Consider the following 19,597-nt stretch of genomic DNA (forward strand, 5'->3'; position numbering starts at 1 on the left):
GGGGCGGCCCGGGGCTTCCCACGCGGCGCTCCGTCCCCGACAGTCGGACCCCTGGTTGGTGAAAGGGCCGCCTCCTGGGTCTCCAGTCCGCTGCAGCTGACAGGTGCGCTAAAGCTCGCCGGCGCCGTAACACTGCCTCAGCTCCCAGCGGCCCTGGCGGGAGCGAGCATAACGCATGCTCAGAGCTGTGGGGCCCCCGCGCGCACCCCTCCCCCTCCTCCGGCCCCGCCCTCGCGGCCCCGCCCCTCGCTCTGCGCCTTCTCCCCGGCTGCGGGCTCCGAGCGCCGCACCTCCCTTCACCGCCGCAGAGCCCCGGGTCTGGACTGCCCGTACGAGGCACGCGCGCCTGGCCGCACCCCTGCCCAGCATGTCGGCGCTCGAGTGGTACGCCCACAAGTCCCTGGGCGATGGCATCTTCTGGATCCAGGAACGCTTCTACGAGTCGGGCAACCGCGCCAACATCTGGCTGGTGCGGGGGTCGGAGCAGGACCTGGTGATCGACACAGGCCTGGGGCTGCGCAGCCTCCCCGAGTACCTGTACTCTTCCGGCCTGTTGCAGGACCGTGGGGCCAAGGAGGATTCGGCGCGCCGGCCGCTGCTGGCAGTGGCCACCCACGTGCACTTCGACCACTCGGGAGGGCTCTACCAGTTCGACCAGGTGGCCGTGCACCACGCCGAGGCCGAAGCCCTGGCTCGGGGGGACAACTTTGAGACGGTGACCTGGCTCTCGGATAGCGAGGTGGTGCGGGCGCCCAGCCCCGGCTGGAGGGCCAGGCACTTCCGCGTGCAGGCGGTGCAGCCCACCCTGGTCCTGCAGGATGGTAAGGGACCCCAGGGCGCGCGCTGTTGCCGGGGCAGGGGACGGGGAGGGACCGTCCGGGGACTGCGTGCCGCAGAGCTGTGGCCGCGGTGGGATTCTCCTGGTGCATCGCGGAGACACCGTTTCTGCCTCACCCTGGCCTGAGCAAAAGCCCACTCGGGCCGAGCCGAGGCCACCGTCGCAGCCTTCTCTGCCAAGAGACATCCCCGGCTCTCTGTGGCTGCTCTCGTGGTTGGTTGGATGCCGGCACCACCCCCTAGCCAGTTTCCTGTGTGTGTTGCAGTAGTGACACTACAGACACTTGGGATTGGGGGTTCCCGGTTTTCCCAACACCTGCTTAGCATTTCCACGCGCTTTGGTAGCGAGTAGACTTTAAAGGAAGCACGGCTCGCGAGGAGTGCAGGTCTCGCTCTGCTTTTGAGAGCTGCGACTTCTTCGCTGTGTCCCCGTCGGGTGTGAGCGTTCCCACCTGTAGGCTCTGGAAGCCGGCCGCGCAGGGATTCCAGTCTGCACCCACCAGCTCTTCAGTTGGGCTTTGTTTTCCTGATGTTGCTCCACGAGAGGAAAAGCCTGACACGAACATAAAAACCCAATCAGTCTTCCATTCTGATATGTAGTTAAAAGCAAAGCCTGAGAAAGATGATGAAGGAGGGTATTTCCGGTGGAGGTGAAGACAGGATGCGGCTCAGAGAAAAAAATATGGAATGAAACAGTAGGGACCCAGTCCTCTTCTTTGCAGCACGAATTTAAGTAATTAATTGAGCTAATTAGCCACAGCAGCAGTATTTCATATATTAATTTCCTATTTTCTTTTTCGAATACTTTGGATTTTATTTTATACTCAGCACATTTGAAGAGAGGCTACTGACCCCCAATTAAATGTCTTGCCTGGAGTCCAAGCAAGATGGTGATAAAGCTAGGGTTTGAATGAAGGCCCAATAGATCAAAGCATACAGAACACACATAAATCCTAGTGCAGAAATATATTATGCTAATTCTGAGCAGAATGAAAGGCTTACCTTACTCATTTTAATTGCCAATTTAGTTTATTAAAATCTCTGTATAAGGTGAAAAAAATTCTGCGGTACAATGAAGCTCACTATAGGACTAAACATTGTGGCAAATATATTGTAAAAATTAGTTTACTTTATAGATGAGCTCTTGATCATGTGTGATACTAAAAAATTATAATTCTGTGCCTCATCTCCCCTGACCAACAAGTCTCTTCATGAAATTTTTAAACCTAAAGATTAAAACTTTTTAAAATAACTGTTTTACCTAGGAGTTTTACATTATCTGACAGTTTGGAATTTTTTAAAAGTACACTTACATCAAATATACTTTTGATTATTGTATTTCTTGCTAAAATTGATAATTTTAGCAGTAATATTTTTATGCAGTTGATGGGGATTCAAACTAAATTCTGGCACCAGGGCAAAAAATGTTCAATTAATATTTAAGTTGTTCAAAGAAAAAAGTTGTTTTTTACTTATATACTTTTGATTCTGTGCCAGCAATGGAAGTAAGGGTAAAAGAATGGTAGGGATTATAGTTTTATGCATGAATAGAGGCCATGCAGGCCTGAATATCATGCCCGAGGTCACAGAACCTGGGAAGAAACTAGTTAGAGGACCAGGTTTCCTGAATCCTAGATGATGGTAGGGCCCTAGCATTTTTTGGAGCTAAGGAGTCCCTGCAGGGCTGTGTGGTGCTTTCAGTCTGAAGGTGTGAAAAGAAAGCTTCATATTTCCCAAACACTTTAAAGGTGATAGTAAGTACTATGTTATCAGTGTTTTTCATTAGGACCTGGATATTTACCCTCTAAAATAGCATCCAATTTCCTAACTTCTCAGAAATATTAATTTCCTGTGGCTTCTGAATGATGTGGTCTGCTAACTTGCTATTAACATAATCCGGATGCTTGGAAGGTGATATAAACTATATTAAAATTTCATATACAGTTGCATACACACAGCTCATCCCCAATGGCATAAAGCCTTCATTGTTTTGTTAAGATACAAGGTGGCTAGAATCACTTACTACATTTCATTTATTGATTGATGATCACTCATCACGGAAAAGCATAAATCTGTGCACTATATCTGTAACCCAGAAGCTGATTTGTAAATAAGGGACAAGGAGGACAAGGAGAAAATAGTCTTATCTTCCAGTGCATTGCTTTATTAATAGTGAACTAGTATCTTTGTATAAAAAGATAGTATAGACCTTAAATACGGCACGTATGGATGGCCACATGACACTTTGCCTATTTTTCACAATATTTGAATATTGAAGTTATTACATTTTTGAACATGTTATGTATGTTTGAACAATTTGCCCAGAGTCACTAAGATATTATCTTAGAGAAATGATTTCAGGTAGACTGAAGTCATTTGAGTGTTTAAAAATAAAAAAGTAGAGATTCCAGAAAAATAGTTAATTTGGCTCTTTTCCAAAGCCCCACTAGTACTATTAAGAGACCATGGTTTGTTTAAGTACATATCCACGTTGGCTGAGGTGACTATTTTGGGTGCTAGAAAGTACATGTGGTGACTTGAATTAGCAGTTTTATATCATGCTAGCGAATCAAGAGCCAAGACAGTGTACACTGGAGAGGCCCAGAAATTAGCAGCAGCTGGTATCTCAGTGGAGTCAAAGGGAATATTAAAATAAGTAGAATTGATTATAAGCATTTTAAGAAGCTGCTAAAATCCTAGGAAGGAAGCCTCTCTTTAAGTGAATGCCTCTCCCCTATCCAGCTAAGTTTTTATTCTCTGGGGAGAGTAAAGTACAGTGGTTTCTTTTTTCTTTTTTTTTTTTTTTTAGTACCGGGGATCGAACTTAGGTCCTTGGGCTTGCACAGCAGGCGGCAAAACCACTGAGCTAGATACCCGGCCCAGGACCTTGCACTTTTGAGGCAGGTGGCGGAACCACTGAGCTAAATCCCCAGCCCTACAGTGGTTTCTTGACTGAAAGAGACTGGGACTCTAGAGCCCAGAGGTTCTGTATGGAAAGTAGGAGGAAGAAGAAATAACGTGTGTATATTCCCTAGAAATCCAGAAGTTTGAGAGCCTTTACCCTCCAGGAAAGGAAATTAGAAAGATCTTATCTGGGGAAGCTGACCCCTGGAGGAAAGATTTTAAGGTGCCCTTGAAGAGGAACTCCTAAGTAATCCCTGGCCTGATCCCTCTGTCAAGCCTACTTCACTAGGCCCCATGTGTGTGCCTCAAGCAGTATTCTCATCTCCCCTCCTCTTATCAGGAAACCAAGGACTATGAAAAATCTGAGAAAATCCTCTACCATGCAATCAAATGTTAAAACAAATACCATACAGCAGTGGTGGTGAACCTATGGCATGCCTGCCACAGCGAGCTCTTTGTATCATTGAAAGCTCTGAAAGGTTCACCATCACTGGCACAAAGCAGCCTGAGAATGAGGGACTACCATCTACATCACCAAGGGCATAAGACAAGTGTATTCATCAGCTTTCCCATTGCTGCAACACAATACCCAACACTTAAAACTTAAAGGAGAAGAGGTTTGATTTGGCTCACAGTTTCAGGGAATTCAGTCCATGGTCAGCTGGCTCCAAGGCAGAAACATCATGGTGGAAGGGAATGGTGTAGCAAAGATGAGCAGTTCATGACAGCCAAAAGCAGAGCAGGGGAACACTGCCCAAGAGAAAGGGACCACATATAGTACCCAAAGTCCTGTCTTTATAACCTACTCAAACAGCTGTTGGTGTCCTGCCAATCCCCAAGCCAACATCCCAAGCCAGTCAAGTTGACATTAACCACACAAGCTTAACTACCACAACACACTTGCAGTCTAATTTATCAAAGAGATAATAAAGATGCTTTCACAACAACAGAATAATATCCAAAAAACTCTTAGAGTTTAAAACATTAGAAATCACTTTGTAAAAGTATGGAAGATAAAGTGGAAAATTTATAAAAAGCAGAAAACCAAAATGGAAACTAGAAGAGAAAAGATTAGGCAGAGGACCAGTTTGGAAAATTCAGTGTTGGAATGATAGAAACAGAGGTAAAGCAATAAAGGAGAAGAAATAGAAGCAGAGGTAATCCAAGAGTATATCACACAGTTAAAGGCTAAATGTTTCCAGATTGAAAGGGCCCATGGAAACCGGTGTGGTAGTATATGCCTCTTGTCCCAGCACTCAGAAGCTGGGGCAGAAAGATTGCCATATTTTGAGGCCAGCCTGAACTACATAATGAGACTTAGTCTCAAAAAACAAAGCTGTGTGTTGTGGGTGCCACAAAGTTCCCTGAAAAATGAATGAACACATGTCCAAACCAATGCACATTACTGTAAAATTTCAGAACATTGGAGTCAAAGAAGATGCTATAAATTTCTAAAAATTTAAACAAGGATCGTGTATTCAGATGAGAATGGCTTTGGAGCTAGAAGAGATTTGGCCTTTGAATGACAGTGATTCCCAACCTCAAACTCTAGAGTGATTCAAGTTATCAGAAAATTATTTTCCAAATACTGTTACTGAGGAAGCCACTGGGATATCTAATGCAAAGGAAAGTCAAAAGAAAGCATCAGTCTGATGTAATAGATGACATTCTGACAATGCCACCCCAAGCACAGAGAGCATCACATTAGAGGAACTGAATTGTAATCCACTTGTGTGGCTGGGTGGCGAGGATGAGAAATGGATAGCTGTATGTGTCACAGTGCTCTGTGGAGAGAGAGCAGAGAAGGCTGGAAGTCCCTCTTGGTAGAAATCAGTTAACATCAAAATTTAAAATCAAGAAGTTACACATGCATGAAATCAAAGGAGTGTATTTAACTGGTAACCCAATTAGCAAGGCCTGGTGGCACACACTTGTATTCCCAGCACTCTGGTAAGCTGAGGCAGGAAGATTGGAAGTTTGAGGTCCGCCTGGGCAACTCGACAACTCAGTGAGACTTTGTCTTAAAAATGAAAATAAATTTTAAATTTGAAAGGAGATGAGATGTAGCTGAGGGCAGAGGCCGTGCTTTCAATCCCCAGCACCCCCATCAATAAAAAAGTATAATCATTATTTGGAGATCATTATGTCTGATGTCCTTAACTGTTAGGAGAAATATCCAGAATTGTTAAGAATTGTTACTTTTTGGAAGCAAGGTGGGTTATAGAGAATGGGGCAAAGATTTATTTTTAATATGTACACATTTCTTTTATTAAAAATTGAAATATGGCCAGGGATTTAGCTCAGTGGTCCCGCTGCCAGCCTTGCAAGTGCAAGGTCCCTAGTTCACTCCCCGGTACCCAAAACCCCCCAAAAACAACAACAAAAAAATTGAAATATGAAAAAGTAGAGGATGTCAAGATGAGGAAGGGCATTTGAGAAGCCAAGATATTTAGTATGACTGGGATCTGGACTAGGTGAGTATATGCACGTGTGTGTGTGTGCAGACATGTGCATATATGATACACTTCATTGGCACTAATGTTCTTGTAAGAAAGGACATATAAAATACCATATCTGAGCATTATGAGCATATGGTAGGCACTTCTGAAGCCACAAGGGAATGGCAGAGCTAATGATATTCTTCTGCCACCATGGCCTTATCAATTGCTTATGGTTAATATCTTTGCGCAGTTGCTTATCCATTATTAAATATTTTGAATATCACCTCGATATGAATAAAGATCAGTAAGGCTCTATCCCTACATTGATAATTCTCTTTTTAGGATAAAAAATATCCCACACACCTCTCCTTTATATATACATCTGTTAAATAATTGGTCTCCAACAGTTCTGTTAGTAAATTAACTTAGCAACAATTTATTTGACTTACGTGCAAATCATACATTAAATGATGGTGGTTTTTAATCCTCAGAGGCACTTTAAATCTGTATTAATTATCCCATATGAGAATTGTGGCCCCATACCAATAGATTGTGGAGAAAGTTGGGGGCATCATAATGTCATTTCTGGGATTTAAGACAAGATAGGAGGAAAAATAAATAAAAATAAAAATAAAAAAAGACAAGATAGGAGGAAATAACAAATAAGGCTCTTTCTTTGCCCTGCAATAGGATACCCAGGATAGATTAGAGGGTACAAGTGTCGAGGTTGGGATGCTGAAGGGATGTTTTTTCAGGTGAGATCCCCAGAGAAGAAGGCACGTGGAGCAGTCACTGGCCAAAACAATAATAAAGCTCTTTGTTGCACGGCACTTACAGTGGCTGTTATCACATAGTGAGCTATGACAGCTTTGTGTCCTTGCATGGCTGTGTTGCACATATGTGGTTGTCTATGCTGATTCATTTTTGTATAAGGAAGCTAGTCATGTGCCTGCACTAAATGACAGGGTCATGTCTTCCGAAGTCCTCAGACGCCTGGGCTTTCACTGACATATCTTGCAACGGCTCCCATATCTCACCCCCTCAAAGATCGAGAGGTTACCTTTTCTTGTGAGTGGTGCACAGGGCTGACCCTTGTGCCCAGAGTCCACAACAACGATACAGTATTATATAACCATGAATGGTTATCACAGCACCATTGAGAGCCACCCAGTGCCAAGTGGATCCTAGAGATTTTGGGTCAGGGGGTCTTGTTGCAAGGTCTGGATGGTGGATACCTCTGTATCCGTTTCTGGCCAGGCCTCTTGTATTTAAGTCTGGTGGTCAGGAATAAAAATGCAACATTCTGCATACAGGAAGGCACAAGTGCCTCTTTGAGCTGCGTTCAGCAAGTCCCGAGTCATGTGGTTCTGTGACACCACCTTTTTCGTCTGGGACGTTTCATCCATGAGCAACAGCAGAGATGGGTGCATGATATTCAGAGCCATGTGTTGAGCCAGAGCTTCGACCTGGAGGGCTAGGTCTATAGACCACGCCCCAGTGTCGTTGCCATAGAATAGAATCATCAGCCCATCTGTTTAGCTCGGTGCCATGTGTGATACACAGCATCCCAGTTGTGGGGTGTGTCTGAGAGTGGGCCTGATAATGCCCTTAATATAGGGAAACCCCCAGGTGCAGCACCTCTTCTAGTGCATGGGGAAGTACGGCCAACCAGCAGTGCCATAGACCCATAAGGCATCCACAGTGGACCAATTAGTGGGCACTGTACCTATGATCTTATGGCCATCCCACCGGACATTTGTGTCATTCACCCATTGTGTGTTTTTACACAAGTTCAGTGGTATCCATCCCACTGTGCAATTACCCACGCATTGACCTGTTCAGTACACAATGGGGTGACATCTAGCAACATTACTTGGTTCCCCTGTCATCTGCCCCCAGCTGTTATACATCATAGATCCCAGTCCTCGTGGGGTGATTGTGCTTTTTTGGACCAGCACCTTGATAACCTGGTGGTGTTGACCCCAGGTGAGTCTAGCCTGGTTTTGTTGTCGCCAGTCTGTCCAATTGAGCAGGGATGCCGGCATAATTCTCCACAGAAGGCCCTCGACCATGTCTGTGGGGAGTTCAGTGCACACCCAGCAGTGTGAGTGCTGGTACACATGAGCAAATGTGTGTGCTCAGGAGACAATGCTGTTGGCTTGATTCATCTTGGTCGGAAGGATAGGGAAGAAAGGGAAACTACCAAAGGGAAGTCTCTCCTTTCAGGGAGGATGCAGGCCACATGTTCATCCATGATAGGATGGTGGCCAGGACCACTCTGCCTCCTGGTTTAGAATACCAGACCTGGGTCCCCATTGCCACTGGCGGCAAGGGAGTTGGAGCCCACCAAGTCTTATCATCCCCGGGACAGTAGGCTATGCTGCCGTAATGTCACTTCTCTTCAGGAGGATGGCCCCGGCGTCAGGTGGGGAGTGCACTAAGGCCTCCAGGGGCCATGTTGAAATCCAGGGTTGCACCTCTATAACATGTTCTCCCTCTCCCCAGGGCTCCGAGAGGCACACCTAGTAGGGTGTCTGTGGGCCATTCCTAAGTCCATTGCTGCATAGGCTCCAGCAGAGGGGACGATTATAGCCTCCTTTACCGTCTTAGGACTTTGTTCTGGCAGTCGAATGTGCAGTTGAGTCGCTGTGCTTTCAGAAGGTGATCCAGTGGGCAGTCACGCATACACCGGGGCTGGTCACTGAGCAATTGAACAGCCTGTGGTAAGACCTACACCCATCCAATAAACTTTGGAGCTAAATAGACCAGCTTGGTTTTCAAGAGCCCATTATACCTCTCAATCATACCAGCAGCTTGTGGGTGGTAGGGCCATGAAAGTGCCAGGTAATGTCATTGTCTTTGGCCCACTGTTGCAGCTGTAAAATGGGTTCCCCAGTTGGATGTGATTCCTAGCTGCATCCATGTGCTGCAGTCAACCACTGTAATGCCTTAATGGTATGGGCCTAGGCAGCAGAGGGCATGGGATAGGCAAAGTCTACGCCCACGGCAATAACCACAACAGTCAGAGAATACTTGTGTTCCTGTGAGAGAGGCAGAGGCCTGATACAATCCATCTGGCATTGGCAGGGGGTGAGGTGCTCGAGGTATTGCATCCAGTTTCATGGGCACCCTCCTCGTCTGAGGAGCATGTTGAAGGTATGCCTTCCTTGCTGCTCTTGCCTCTGGAAGTCAACTCCAAGTGCCATCTCTTACTACAGCTTGCATGGTGTGGGGCCCTACATGTCCCAATTTCTTTTGGAGCCCTGGTGCCATCACTGAGGGTGGCCCTCGGAGGGCAGCTACCCTTGGCAAGGTGTCTGACAGATCATTCCCTGGGGAGAGGAGAGACCTATGCTCTGGCACATGGAATACCACATGTGTTACAGTCTGGCCACGCTCCCATAAATCTCACCGTACTTTAGTGCCCCAAAGGGGTCGATGTTCCATCTGCCAATTTTGGGTGGCCCAGGTCAGTAACCAAAGCATCAGCCCTTGGAATATAGCACAGCTGTCTGTACAAACATGCAGAGGTTTGTTCTCATGTGTGACTTGTATCCATACCATTCGCAACCCTGCCCATTGACTCAACTTGCCTGTTCCAATTTCAAATCAGAATGTTTCCATACCAGGCTGTTCAGCAACTGCCATCCATTGCAGGGTTGTGCCATGAGTGGACCCATCAGTATACCAGGCCTCAGCTGGTGGTCCCTCTTTCCCTTCCACACAGGGGTAGGGATCATAACCTGTAGTCCATCATCCTGTATGGTTTCTTGGGCAGCGTATGTCACGGGTCCCAGAACCGCCACCAGTTTGGCCACCAACAGGCTGGCCAAAAGGGAGGCTTTGTGCTATAGACATGTTCCTCCTCAAGCCAGGGTGGAGGCTTGGGCCACTTGGCTCCTGGAACGAGACATCACTGTGTCTACCCAGCCCTCTGTTGGGTACCTAGTCTACACTTCCATAGTCTGCTGCCCCATCATTCTTGCACAGGCATGCAATCTGTCTTATTTGCCGCTAAGCCAGCTGCGATCAGGTCTGCCCAGATTTGGCATTGGCTTACCTTTAACGGACCAAGTGCCTGTCCCTGCCAGGTTGGTCCTGTTCAGCCTGAGGCTGCTCGTTTCTTCTCCTTTGGTGGCTGGGTTTTTATAGGTCTTGCCTTACCCTGGTGCTTCATTTCTACATCACCCAAACACACCAAGGCATCTACTGAATCGGGCAGTCCATGAAAGGCACCAGCAGGGCTGCCATCGTGTTTGTTGGCCAGGCCACTGGCGAGGATCAGATCTTTCATGGGCAGTGTGAACAGTTCCTCATCAGGGCTGCAACATCGGACAGCAAATATCATCTGTCGCATGCCCATTTCTCACAGCATACCTACCTAGTCCAGGTAGTTGTCCATTTAGTGACTTGCTCTGGCAAGTCACTTGGGTTTGCCAAACCAAATGGGCTGCTGCCGTCAGCCAATTTAGCATGGACCAATCTCTGTGCACCCTGCAAAATGCAGTGTATGGAGGGGTTGCCAGCTATGCTAGCTAATTGGGCCATCTCCTATCGGTTTAACTCTGTCTCATCAGCTCCTTCGTCTCATAGCCACAGCAGCCATGTAGGCAGTATCTCACCCACCCTTTGCTTTGTTTTGCCAGCTCCCACTATTCCAGAGCTATTAGGTCGTGTATGTTGTGTGGCAGGTAGATCTGGGTGCTCCCTTTGGTTCCCCACCTTGGGCCAAGGGCTCCTCTATTTTCACCTCTTGTTGGATAGTGGGCCTTGCCTACCGCATTAAAGGACCCTCCTAGTGATTGGGACTTATGCTCCGGGAGGTGGCAGTGCCCTCTGCCCTTCAACATGACCTCCGCAGTGGCCAGACATTGGTCCAGGCTCTCCTGTGTTCCTTGCAATTGGTCCACCTACCGGACAAGATCTTTCACTTCCTGCCTCACAAAGCGGAAGAGAGTAAAAAACAACTAAGCCATCTGCCCCTGCTGATTCACAGTGGGGAAGAGGAATCTGTGTTTCCAATGTTTCCAAACCCCCTAAAACATCTCCAGTTGTCAGGCAGACCATCTCCCAGTCCTCTGGAGGTTTCCAACTTGCCAAGAAGGTAGCTATCGGCAACCAGAGCAAGGCTGGGGGGGCTCATGTCAGCAGCTCCCTGGAGTTCTACCTTATTGTCAGGCACTACTTTCACAGATGCCGTGGGGACACTCACCTCCACATCCTGTGGACTATGCCAAGTCTCCAGGTTACAGGGAGCCTGAAGGGGTATTTTTTTCGGGTGAGATCCCCAAAGAGAAGGCATGTGGAGCAGACATTGGCCAAAGCAACAACAGAGCTCTTTATTAGACAGCGCTTACATTGGCCATTATCACATACTGAGACAAAACATCTGTGTGTCCTTGCATGGCTGTGTTGCACATCTGTGGCTGTCTATGTTAATTCATTGTTACATGAGGAAGCCAGTCATGTGCCTGTGCTAAACAATGGGGTCATGTCTTCCAGGAGTCCTCAGACACCTGGGCTTTGACACATGTCTCACAATGGCTCCCACAACAATCTTCTTGGTCTGTTGTCCTTGGAGTAGCAGAATGGAGTTCTTTTAGAGCCTTTGGGCCTGTGGTTACACATTGCTCAGAATCGTGTAGACAAGTCGCTAGATATGACTGTGTTGCCTGTGCAAAAACAACCATTTGGGGAGCTTGTTAAAAAATAGCAATTTCTAGGCCCTCATACCCAAAATTTTGGATGGTGTATGACTGGTGTGGGGCAAAGGAAGCCATATTGTTAACAGAGTCCTGAGGTGATTCTGATGCAGTGTGTCTACATGCCATGACTTGTGAACTCTGATGTATTTTATAGAACATTGCATAGACGCTTATACAGTCTTGGTGGTATGCTGCTTCTACGTCATCCTTCTCCACATGATGTCAACACAGCACAGTCAGTGATCTCAGACCAGTTCTAATAGTGTGATCCAGCCTCGGTGCTGGCTGAAACTTGTCAGAAATGCAGGTTCTTGGACACTACCCTGCACCCACCAAGACAGAAACCGGGAGTAGGACCCAGCAATCTGTGTTGTAACAAGTCCTAAGAGCAATTCTGAGGCACCCTGAAGTTTGAAAACATTTGGTACCATTCATTGCTTCACAAATTTGCTGATAATGAGAATTGTTTTAGTTTCTTGTTCAGCGTACAGATTCCAGAGATGAATCCGAAGTGGGGCTAGGAATGTTTGCTTAACAAGCCTTGCAGGTGATTCTTACTGTCAGGTAAACCCTAGAGATCCAGCTTTGATTTGCTTTTCAAACTATAGCATGTATGAAAAACACCTGGAAAGCTCTTCCTCTGCTGCTGCTGCTGCCGCTGCTGCTGCTGCTGCTGGTCATACTGATCCTGAGATCGTACTTTGACCAGAACGGCTGTAGAGACAAATTAGATGCAGAAGAAAAAGTGATATGGATAAAAGTACAGATGTACTTCAGAAGCAAATCATTAGAAATCTGACATCTAGAAAGACTCTTAGGAAAACTGAGGAAGGCCCTGGATGTTTTTGTCCAAAGGAGTCTTTATATGAGAAGAAAATATCAAAGTATAGGCTTCAGTATTAGTAGATTACTCTTGGAACCATGAGCAAAATTGCTTATCAGCTACCAAAAAGGCTCTTTATTGATAAGAATCCATGATTCAATATAATAACTCTTAAAAATGAAATTCCAACCAAACTGTTTCCCACTGTTTACTATAAAATTTTGGTCCCTGCTTCTGGTAATTATTTTTTGTATTAATGATGTTCACCAACACAGGATTTCTTTACTTCTTAATTGAGAGATGAAAGAATGTGAATTCACTGGGGTTGCAAAGCAGAAGCCAGAAGTACCCAGCACATTTAGGAAATGTATTTGAAGTATTATATATATTATTATAACTATTACAATTCACCCATTTAACGTTGTCTAAGTCAGTGGCTTTTAATATATCCACAGTGATGTGCATCTGTCACCAAAACCAACTTTAGAATATTTCTGCTACTTCCAAAGGAAACCCCATACCACTTGGCCACCACTGTCCCCATCAGCAGTAACCCTCCAACCTCTCTGTGCCCCACCCCACCCTAGAGATTTCTATTCTGGACATTTGGATAAGTAGAACTGTACAGTGTATGGATCCTTGTGCTTGATTTCAAAATGACTGCAAGGCTTATGCATATTGGAGGATGAAATAGTATTTCATCTCTCTTTACTGCCAAATATTCCATTTTATGAACATGCACCATATGTTATTTATTCATTAGTTGATGTATATTTGGGTTGTTTCCACTAATTATTTCTTAACAGCCTCGTTATGGTATTTTATTCTATGAAATATACCCATTTTAAGTGCATAGTTTGATGATTTTTAGGAAAGGTCTGCATAAATGCAACCAAAACCACAATCAAGATTGAAGAGTTTCATCACCCCAAAGAGTTCCCTCCTGTTCCTTTGCCACTATCCCTGTTCCCACCCCTGGCCTCATGATCTGTTCTGTATCACTAGAGTTTTAATGATCGATTTTGTGTCACTCTAGTTTTGGTTTTCTGAAAAGTTTCTGTAAATGGAATCGTGGTGTTCAGTCTTCTGTGTCTTCCTTCTTCCCACTGGCACGTTGTGTTTTGGAGATTCGTCTATGTCATTGCAGGTATTAATAACTCCTTTCTGTTTTCGAGAAACTTTGGTCTCAGTCACTTTCTCATTATCGGGACAGTATAGCCGCCACCCACAATTTAAACGAGGAGAGGTTTATTTTGGCTCACAATTCAATTCAGTGTTGGCAAGATCCAAAGAAAGAAGAGGACGGCAGAGGGGCATGGTGGAGAAGAGATGCTCATGGCATGGCGGAAGGGAAGCAGAAAGAATGAAGGGCGGAAGTGGGAGAGGAGCTAACTCCCTTCCAGTCACACGCCCTCTGCCTTACCTCTTCCGGCCAGACCCGGTCTCCTAACATCACGGTTAGCAAGAGCGCTCCCACAAGCCAGTCAGTCACCTTTCAGAAGCCCCACCTCTGAGCTCGTGAGGCTTAGGGGGACATCCAGATATAAACCACAACATATTCCACTTTATGGGTAGAACGTTTTTCTCTGGTGAGGGAATTTAAATCTTGCGAATTGGGGGCTGTTATAAATGATTCCGCCGTAACGCTTGCATACAAATCTTTATGTGCACACATTTTCATTTTCATTTTCATTTCCAGAAATTTCTCCAAGTATAGTTATTTATCCTTATTTCAGTTATGTTAGTTTTTCCTTCACACACTTGTTCTGTTTTAGGTGAATATATTTTTATAATTTTTAAATGAATTTACCTAACATATCTTCATACAAATTTTCCTCTTCAATTCCTTATGTAAAATCCTATTTTGTCGTACATTAATAGAGTCACTTTAGTTCCCTTATCATTAATATTTGTGATATAAATTTTTCAGCCTCTTTGTCTTTGACCTTGTAATTTCTCTTATTAACTCCATATTTCTTTCTTTTTAATCCAGTCTGATTAGTGTTTATCTCATTCATTCATATTTAATATAATTATTGATATGGTTGGATTTTGACCTGTTTTATTTGTTATATCTCATTTCTTCATTTTTATCCCTCTGTTACTTATTTATTGTTTTCATTTGATGGTTAACAAATCCTGATTATTATACTATTTATTTAATTCCTCCACAAATTTTCTTTCTCTCCCTTCTTCCCTCCCTCCCTCCCTCCCTTCCTTTGTTTCTTTTTTCTTTCTTTCCATTTTCATTGCTAGGTTATTGAATCTAGGGCCTCGTGCATGCTAGATAAGTGCTCTATCACTGAGAAACATCCTCAGCCCCATCTATTAACTTTTTAGCTATATAGTTGATTTTCTTCCAGTGATGTGTTTGCACTGGAGATTATAATATGTATCTTTTAATACATCATTATTTAGTTCAAATTAGGCTGGTTTAATTCTAGTGAAACAGCAGTTTTTTATACATGTTGCTCCATTTCCTCCCACTGTCAGTAACCTTTATGAGCCTGAGATTTTACCCTACTTGAAAGTTAGCAAAGCAACCTACCACAGTTCAGTGGATTCTGATGGAGGACTGAGGGTTCCTGCTCAGAAACAAGGAATAATGTATTACTCACAGCAACAGCATCAGCCAGAGCATCATGCTGTGTACCAGTTCCTGGAGCCTTGATTCCCACAGCGTGACGCAGCAAGGGGAAAATCTAATACAGTTCACTAGAGCATGATTCATGGTTTTGCCAACAGGATAGTGGGAAAATAGATGCTCTGCAAAGTAAGTTTGTGAAATTATACAACTATATTTACCTTATGTACATGTACAATGTCCATTGTTATATTAAAAGCTCTTAGAAGTCTTACAGAAAAGTAAGCTATTTAATTTTCTTTGAAGCAAGAGTTCCCAAAATTTTTTCAATCATTCGTTTATAATCATAACAGTGCAGAAATAGTGTTCTACATTACTCACTTTGACAAACACTGGTCTAGCAAATAAGAGAATAAAATATAGGCTACTTGTTTTTAAGTCATTGTTAAGAAATTTGCTATTTTTGTAATAAAATGAACGTTGTTCTTCCTAATGTCTTTGAGCTGTTTAACATACTTCTGTTGCGTAAGTGATGGGAATCAAGTATGCATCACATTTATCTGTGGACTCTGTTTCTGTCTGTAGGCGACGTACTCAACCTCGGCGACAGACAGCTCACGGTCATGCACATGCCGGGCCACTCCAGGGGCAGCATTTGCTTACATGACAAAGATCGGAAGATTCTCTTCAGTGGGGATGTGGTCTATGACGGCTCGCTGATTGACTGGCTCCCGTACAGCAGGATAAGCGACTACGTGGGCACCTGTGAACGTCTGATAGAGTTAGTGGACCGAGGCCTGGTTGAGAAGGTGCTTCCTGGGCACTTTAATACCTTTGGTGCAGAAAGGCTTTTTCGATTGGCTTCTAACTATATTTCGAAAGCTGGCATATGTCACAAAGTATCTACTTTTGCCATGCGATCTCTTGCAAGTTTAGCCCTACGTGTAACAAATTCGAGGACCTCACCCTAGTATCGACACTGGTGCTCTATTTCTATTAACCATATAAGTTAACCCATTTCATTTTGTGCTGTTTAAAATGGTTAACATGAGCATTTCAAGAAGTGCATTTATACCGCTATTGTGTGCTACAGGAGAAAAGATTGAGAATGATAAGCCAAAAAAAGGAAAAGTCAGTGTTTTTCTTTTTTCAAGTAAGAAACCACTTAAATAAGCTTATAATTTGCCAAAGCTGTAATTTTGTAATATTTGCTCCAAAAATGCCATAAGAGAACGTAGAAAAGCAAGAAGGCATTTTATAGCAAGTAAAATAATTTTTCTTGCCCACTTTTATTATTTCCTAGGTCACTTAGGAAAAAAGTCATATGGAATTTTACACTTACACTCTAAACTCGGTTTTTTTGTTTATTATTTAAAGACAAAGTTCCTTGGGTTCAAGATACACATTAGAACTCAGTGCTAACAAATAAACTAACAGAGTGACAAGTCAAACATCCCATGGTATGGTCCTCAATTTTTAATGCTTCCTTTAATTTATTATTTATGTAATTATAGCATACATTATATACTGTGTAATTTAACTCATGAAAAATATAATAAATTTTGTTTTATTGCAAAGCTTTAAATATAAATCGCAGAATGCTTCAGTAAAAGGCTACTTATATATTGTTGTCTGTTATGTAAGTAATATTTTCAATGCTAAAAGTAAAACTCAAATATATGTAATCTAGTTGCATATTATCGGATTTCTCAAAAGGACACTGTCAGGCAAATTTGAAAATATACATATTGAGAATAATTTTTTATTATATCCTATTTTAATATTAACAGCTTACTATAAACAAAATTTCTCTTGTTAAATAGCAACTTCAGTATTGTATCATGTTTTACAGAACTATAGAAATCTATGACATCTTGATATAAACCATTCTTTTACTTAACACTTATATGTATCACGAAAGGATTTTCAAATTAATTGCAGAGTGTGTATTAAATATTGACTCAGAGTGAATTGCCTTTCTTATCCTGATTCACAGCACCTCTTCCTGTTCAATATTCTTTGTCTCAAATGAAAACAAGTCTGCATTCACAGAATCATAGGAAAAGTTAAATTATTACTTAGTAAAATGTTTTAGGTTGGTGCTCTTAATAATAATTTATTTAAAAATCCTTTTTGGAATATTTCAGAAAAGTTTTTTAAACAGTTTTTCCACTACTTTTCTATTATTGACATGTCTAAAACCAAATAATACAGCTTTGGAAATTAGATTTTTCGGTATTAGGAAGGTCCAACAATTTTGATTTCTGTCAAATTATGTAACTTTTTCTACCCTACAGTCACCTGGATTCTTTAGGTTTTTAAAATTCACTTAGTACACACACACACACACACACACACACACACACACTCCACGTACATATATGCATAGCCACATACATACAGGCACAGCACTGCGATAAACACTGTGGAAACTTCAAAAGTCAGAGACATTATAGCTGGACGTTGAAGGCACACAAAATATGAGTGGTTATATATGCAAGTAAAATTTAATGTAAAAATACATGCGTGTAAGGTGCATAAAGGGATGAGTGTGAAGTTTGGTTAGACAAAAATATTCTGGAGAAATAGTCAGAAATAGAACAAGGATTTGTTCAGTGTCAAGGTAGGAAACAAAAAGACTCAAGAATAGGGAATTAAGAATTACTGTATAGTTTATTCCTTGTGACAGTATAAATTTAAATTTTAGGAATCCCTGTTGTTCCAAGCACCATGTATTCAGCATGAGAAAGATTGGTTTGTGATTGTGTATACGAGTCATCCCTAATGATAGATGTGCTGAACTGCCACATGCCACCTGAGGAACCTTTATAGAGTCAGATAGGAGGCCGTGATTGTTTCAAATACAGAATCCCATGAGAATTCTCTGGAACAGTCACTCAAGGCAGTTGGTCGGTTTCATCTGATAGTGCAACATCCAGAATATAGATTTGGTTCAGGGCAACTACAATCACTTAATGAGCCTTAAATATAGCCATTATTTTTATATTAGTAGCACAAAAGAAAACCAAAAGTCCTTAACCACTGGCCATTTTATCATATTTTAGGAATTTTTTAAAAATCAGGGTATAGTAGGCATTAAGTTTTATTAGGAAACATTGACTCCTGCTGAGGGATTTCCATATTTATTAAAAGTGCAATTTTTTTCAGAACACATTGACATTATTTTTTAATTCTTCATTTTTTCAATTTTTCAAATTATAATACAACATAAGACTGAGATATTTTCCTGTTGCTACAATGTGAATAGAATGAGAATAAATTGGAGGAAGGATATCATTGAGTACCCATGCTGTACATTTTGAGCATGCATTCTTTAATATAACCCTTGTCCCAGCACTGAGAGGTAATAAAGCAGCCTCACACAGCAGGACTAGGGACAAAGCTGGTAACTGAACACAAGTCTGTCTGCCCCTAAACTGTGTTCTTTCTCTTGTACCTGCACAACACTTAAAATTGGCAAAGTGAATTTTTACTTTCCAAGAAGCCACATGTGCCAAGAATAAATCAAATGATGCTAAAGCATAACATATTTAAAAATAACTTTTAAATATATATTTTCACCCTGACAGTGACCCTTGTTATAATTTATGATTTTTGGAAGTATTAGTATGTAAGTATAATTCAAAGTCGTCGAAATGTAAAACATTTAGGAATAACATTATTAGTAATTAATCTTTGAACATTCATTTTCCTTACATGATGTCTCCTTTTAACTGAGAAGTTTAAAACAAAACCTTGTGTGTTATCCTGATATAGTTGAATAAATGATTATGTGTATTTGTTCTTATATGGATAGTAATATGAATGTGACATGCACATATTGTCCTCATAATTTCAAAGAAGTGTAAACACTTGTGTGATAAATATTAAAGTGGACATTTATTTCAATCTGTGATTCATACTTATTATAATAGCAGATTTTCATTTATTTCTTATAAGGATATTTTCTGTTTAAGATGAAGTTTTGAAGTGTTCATAGTAGTAAATGTCAAATCTATGAGAAAGAATACAGAACTCAAAAACTCCTAATAAGCCATCAGTAGTTAAGAAATAAGGCATTTCAAATCAGTAGATAAAAGATGGACTATTCCATAAATATTACACTTTTTGATGGGGGGGGCTTATGCCATTATAAAAATAAATTTCAAATGGATTAAACACCTAAATGTTGAAACTGGAACTCCATGTGCATTGAAAGAAAAAATCATGTATCCCTTAGGATAGGGAAGATCTGATTTATACAGAAACAAAAAGAACAATTACAATGAAAGTATTAATGCGT

General features: G+C 42.5%; 1 protein-coding gene across 1 annotated transcript; it reads left to right on the top strand.

The window, feature by feature from the left end:
* The first annotated feature begins 175 nt into the window (after positions 1 to 175).
* Mblac2 (metallo-beta-lactamase domain containing 2) lies at positions 176 to 19,203 on the top strand. The gene is made up of 2 exons (XM_004841676.4): positions 176 to 821; positions 15,880 to 19,203. Exons 1-2 carry the CDS (start codon positions 176 to 178, stop codon positions 16,263 to 16,265), a joined length of 1,032 nt encoding a protein of 343 aa, XP_004841733.1. The 3' UTR covers positions 16,266 to 19,203.
* Positions 19,204 to 19,597: the final 394 nt, after the last annotated feature.

The sequence above is a fragment of the Heterocephalus glaber genome, unplaced genomic scaffold, assembly GCF_053883595.1.
Source record: "Heterocephalus glaber isolate CG9 unplaced genomic scaffold, H.glaber_assembly_v1.0 deba00001465, whole genome shotgun sequence".
Taxonomy (NCBI): domain Eukaryota; kingdom Metazoa; phylum Chordata; class Mammalia; order Rodentia; family Bathyergidae; genus Heterocephalus; species Heterocephalus glaber.

Bases quoted from the DNA above. Each gene is read 5' to 3' on its own strand.
- Mblac2 (XM_004841676.4), top strand. From the start codon at position 176: ATGCTCAGAGCTGTGGGGCCCCCGCGCGCACCCCTCCCCCTCCTCCGG. The intron at 822-15,879 runs GTAAGGGACCCC...TTCTGTCTGTAG, and splicing joins CACCCTGGTCCTGCAGGATG to GCGACGTACTCAACCTCGGC.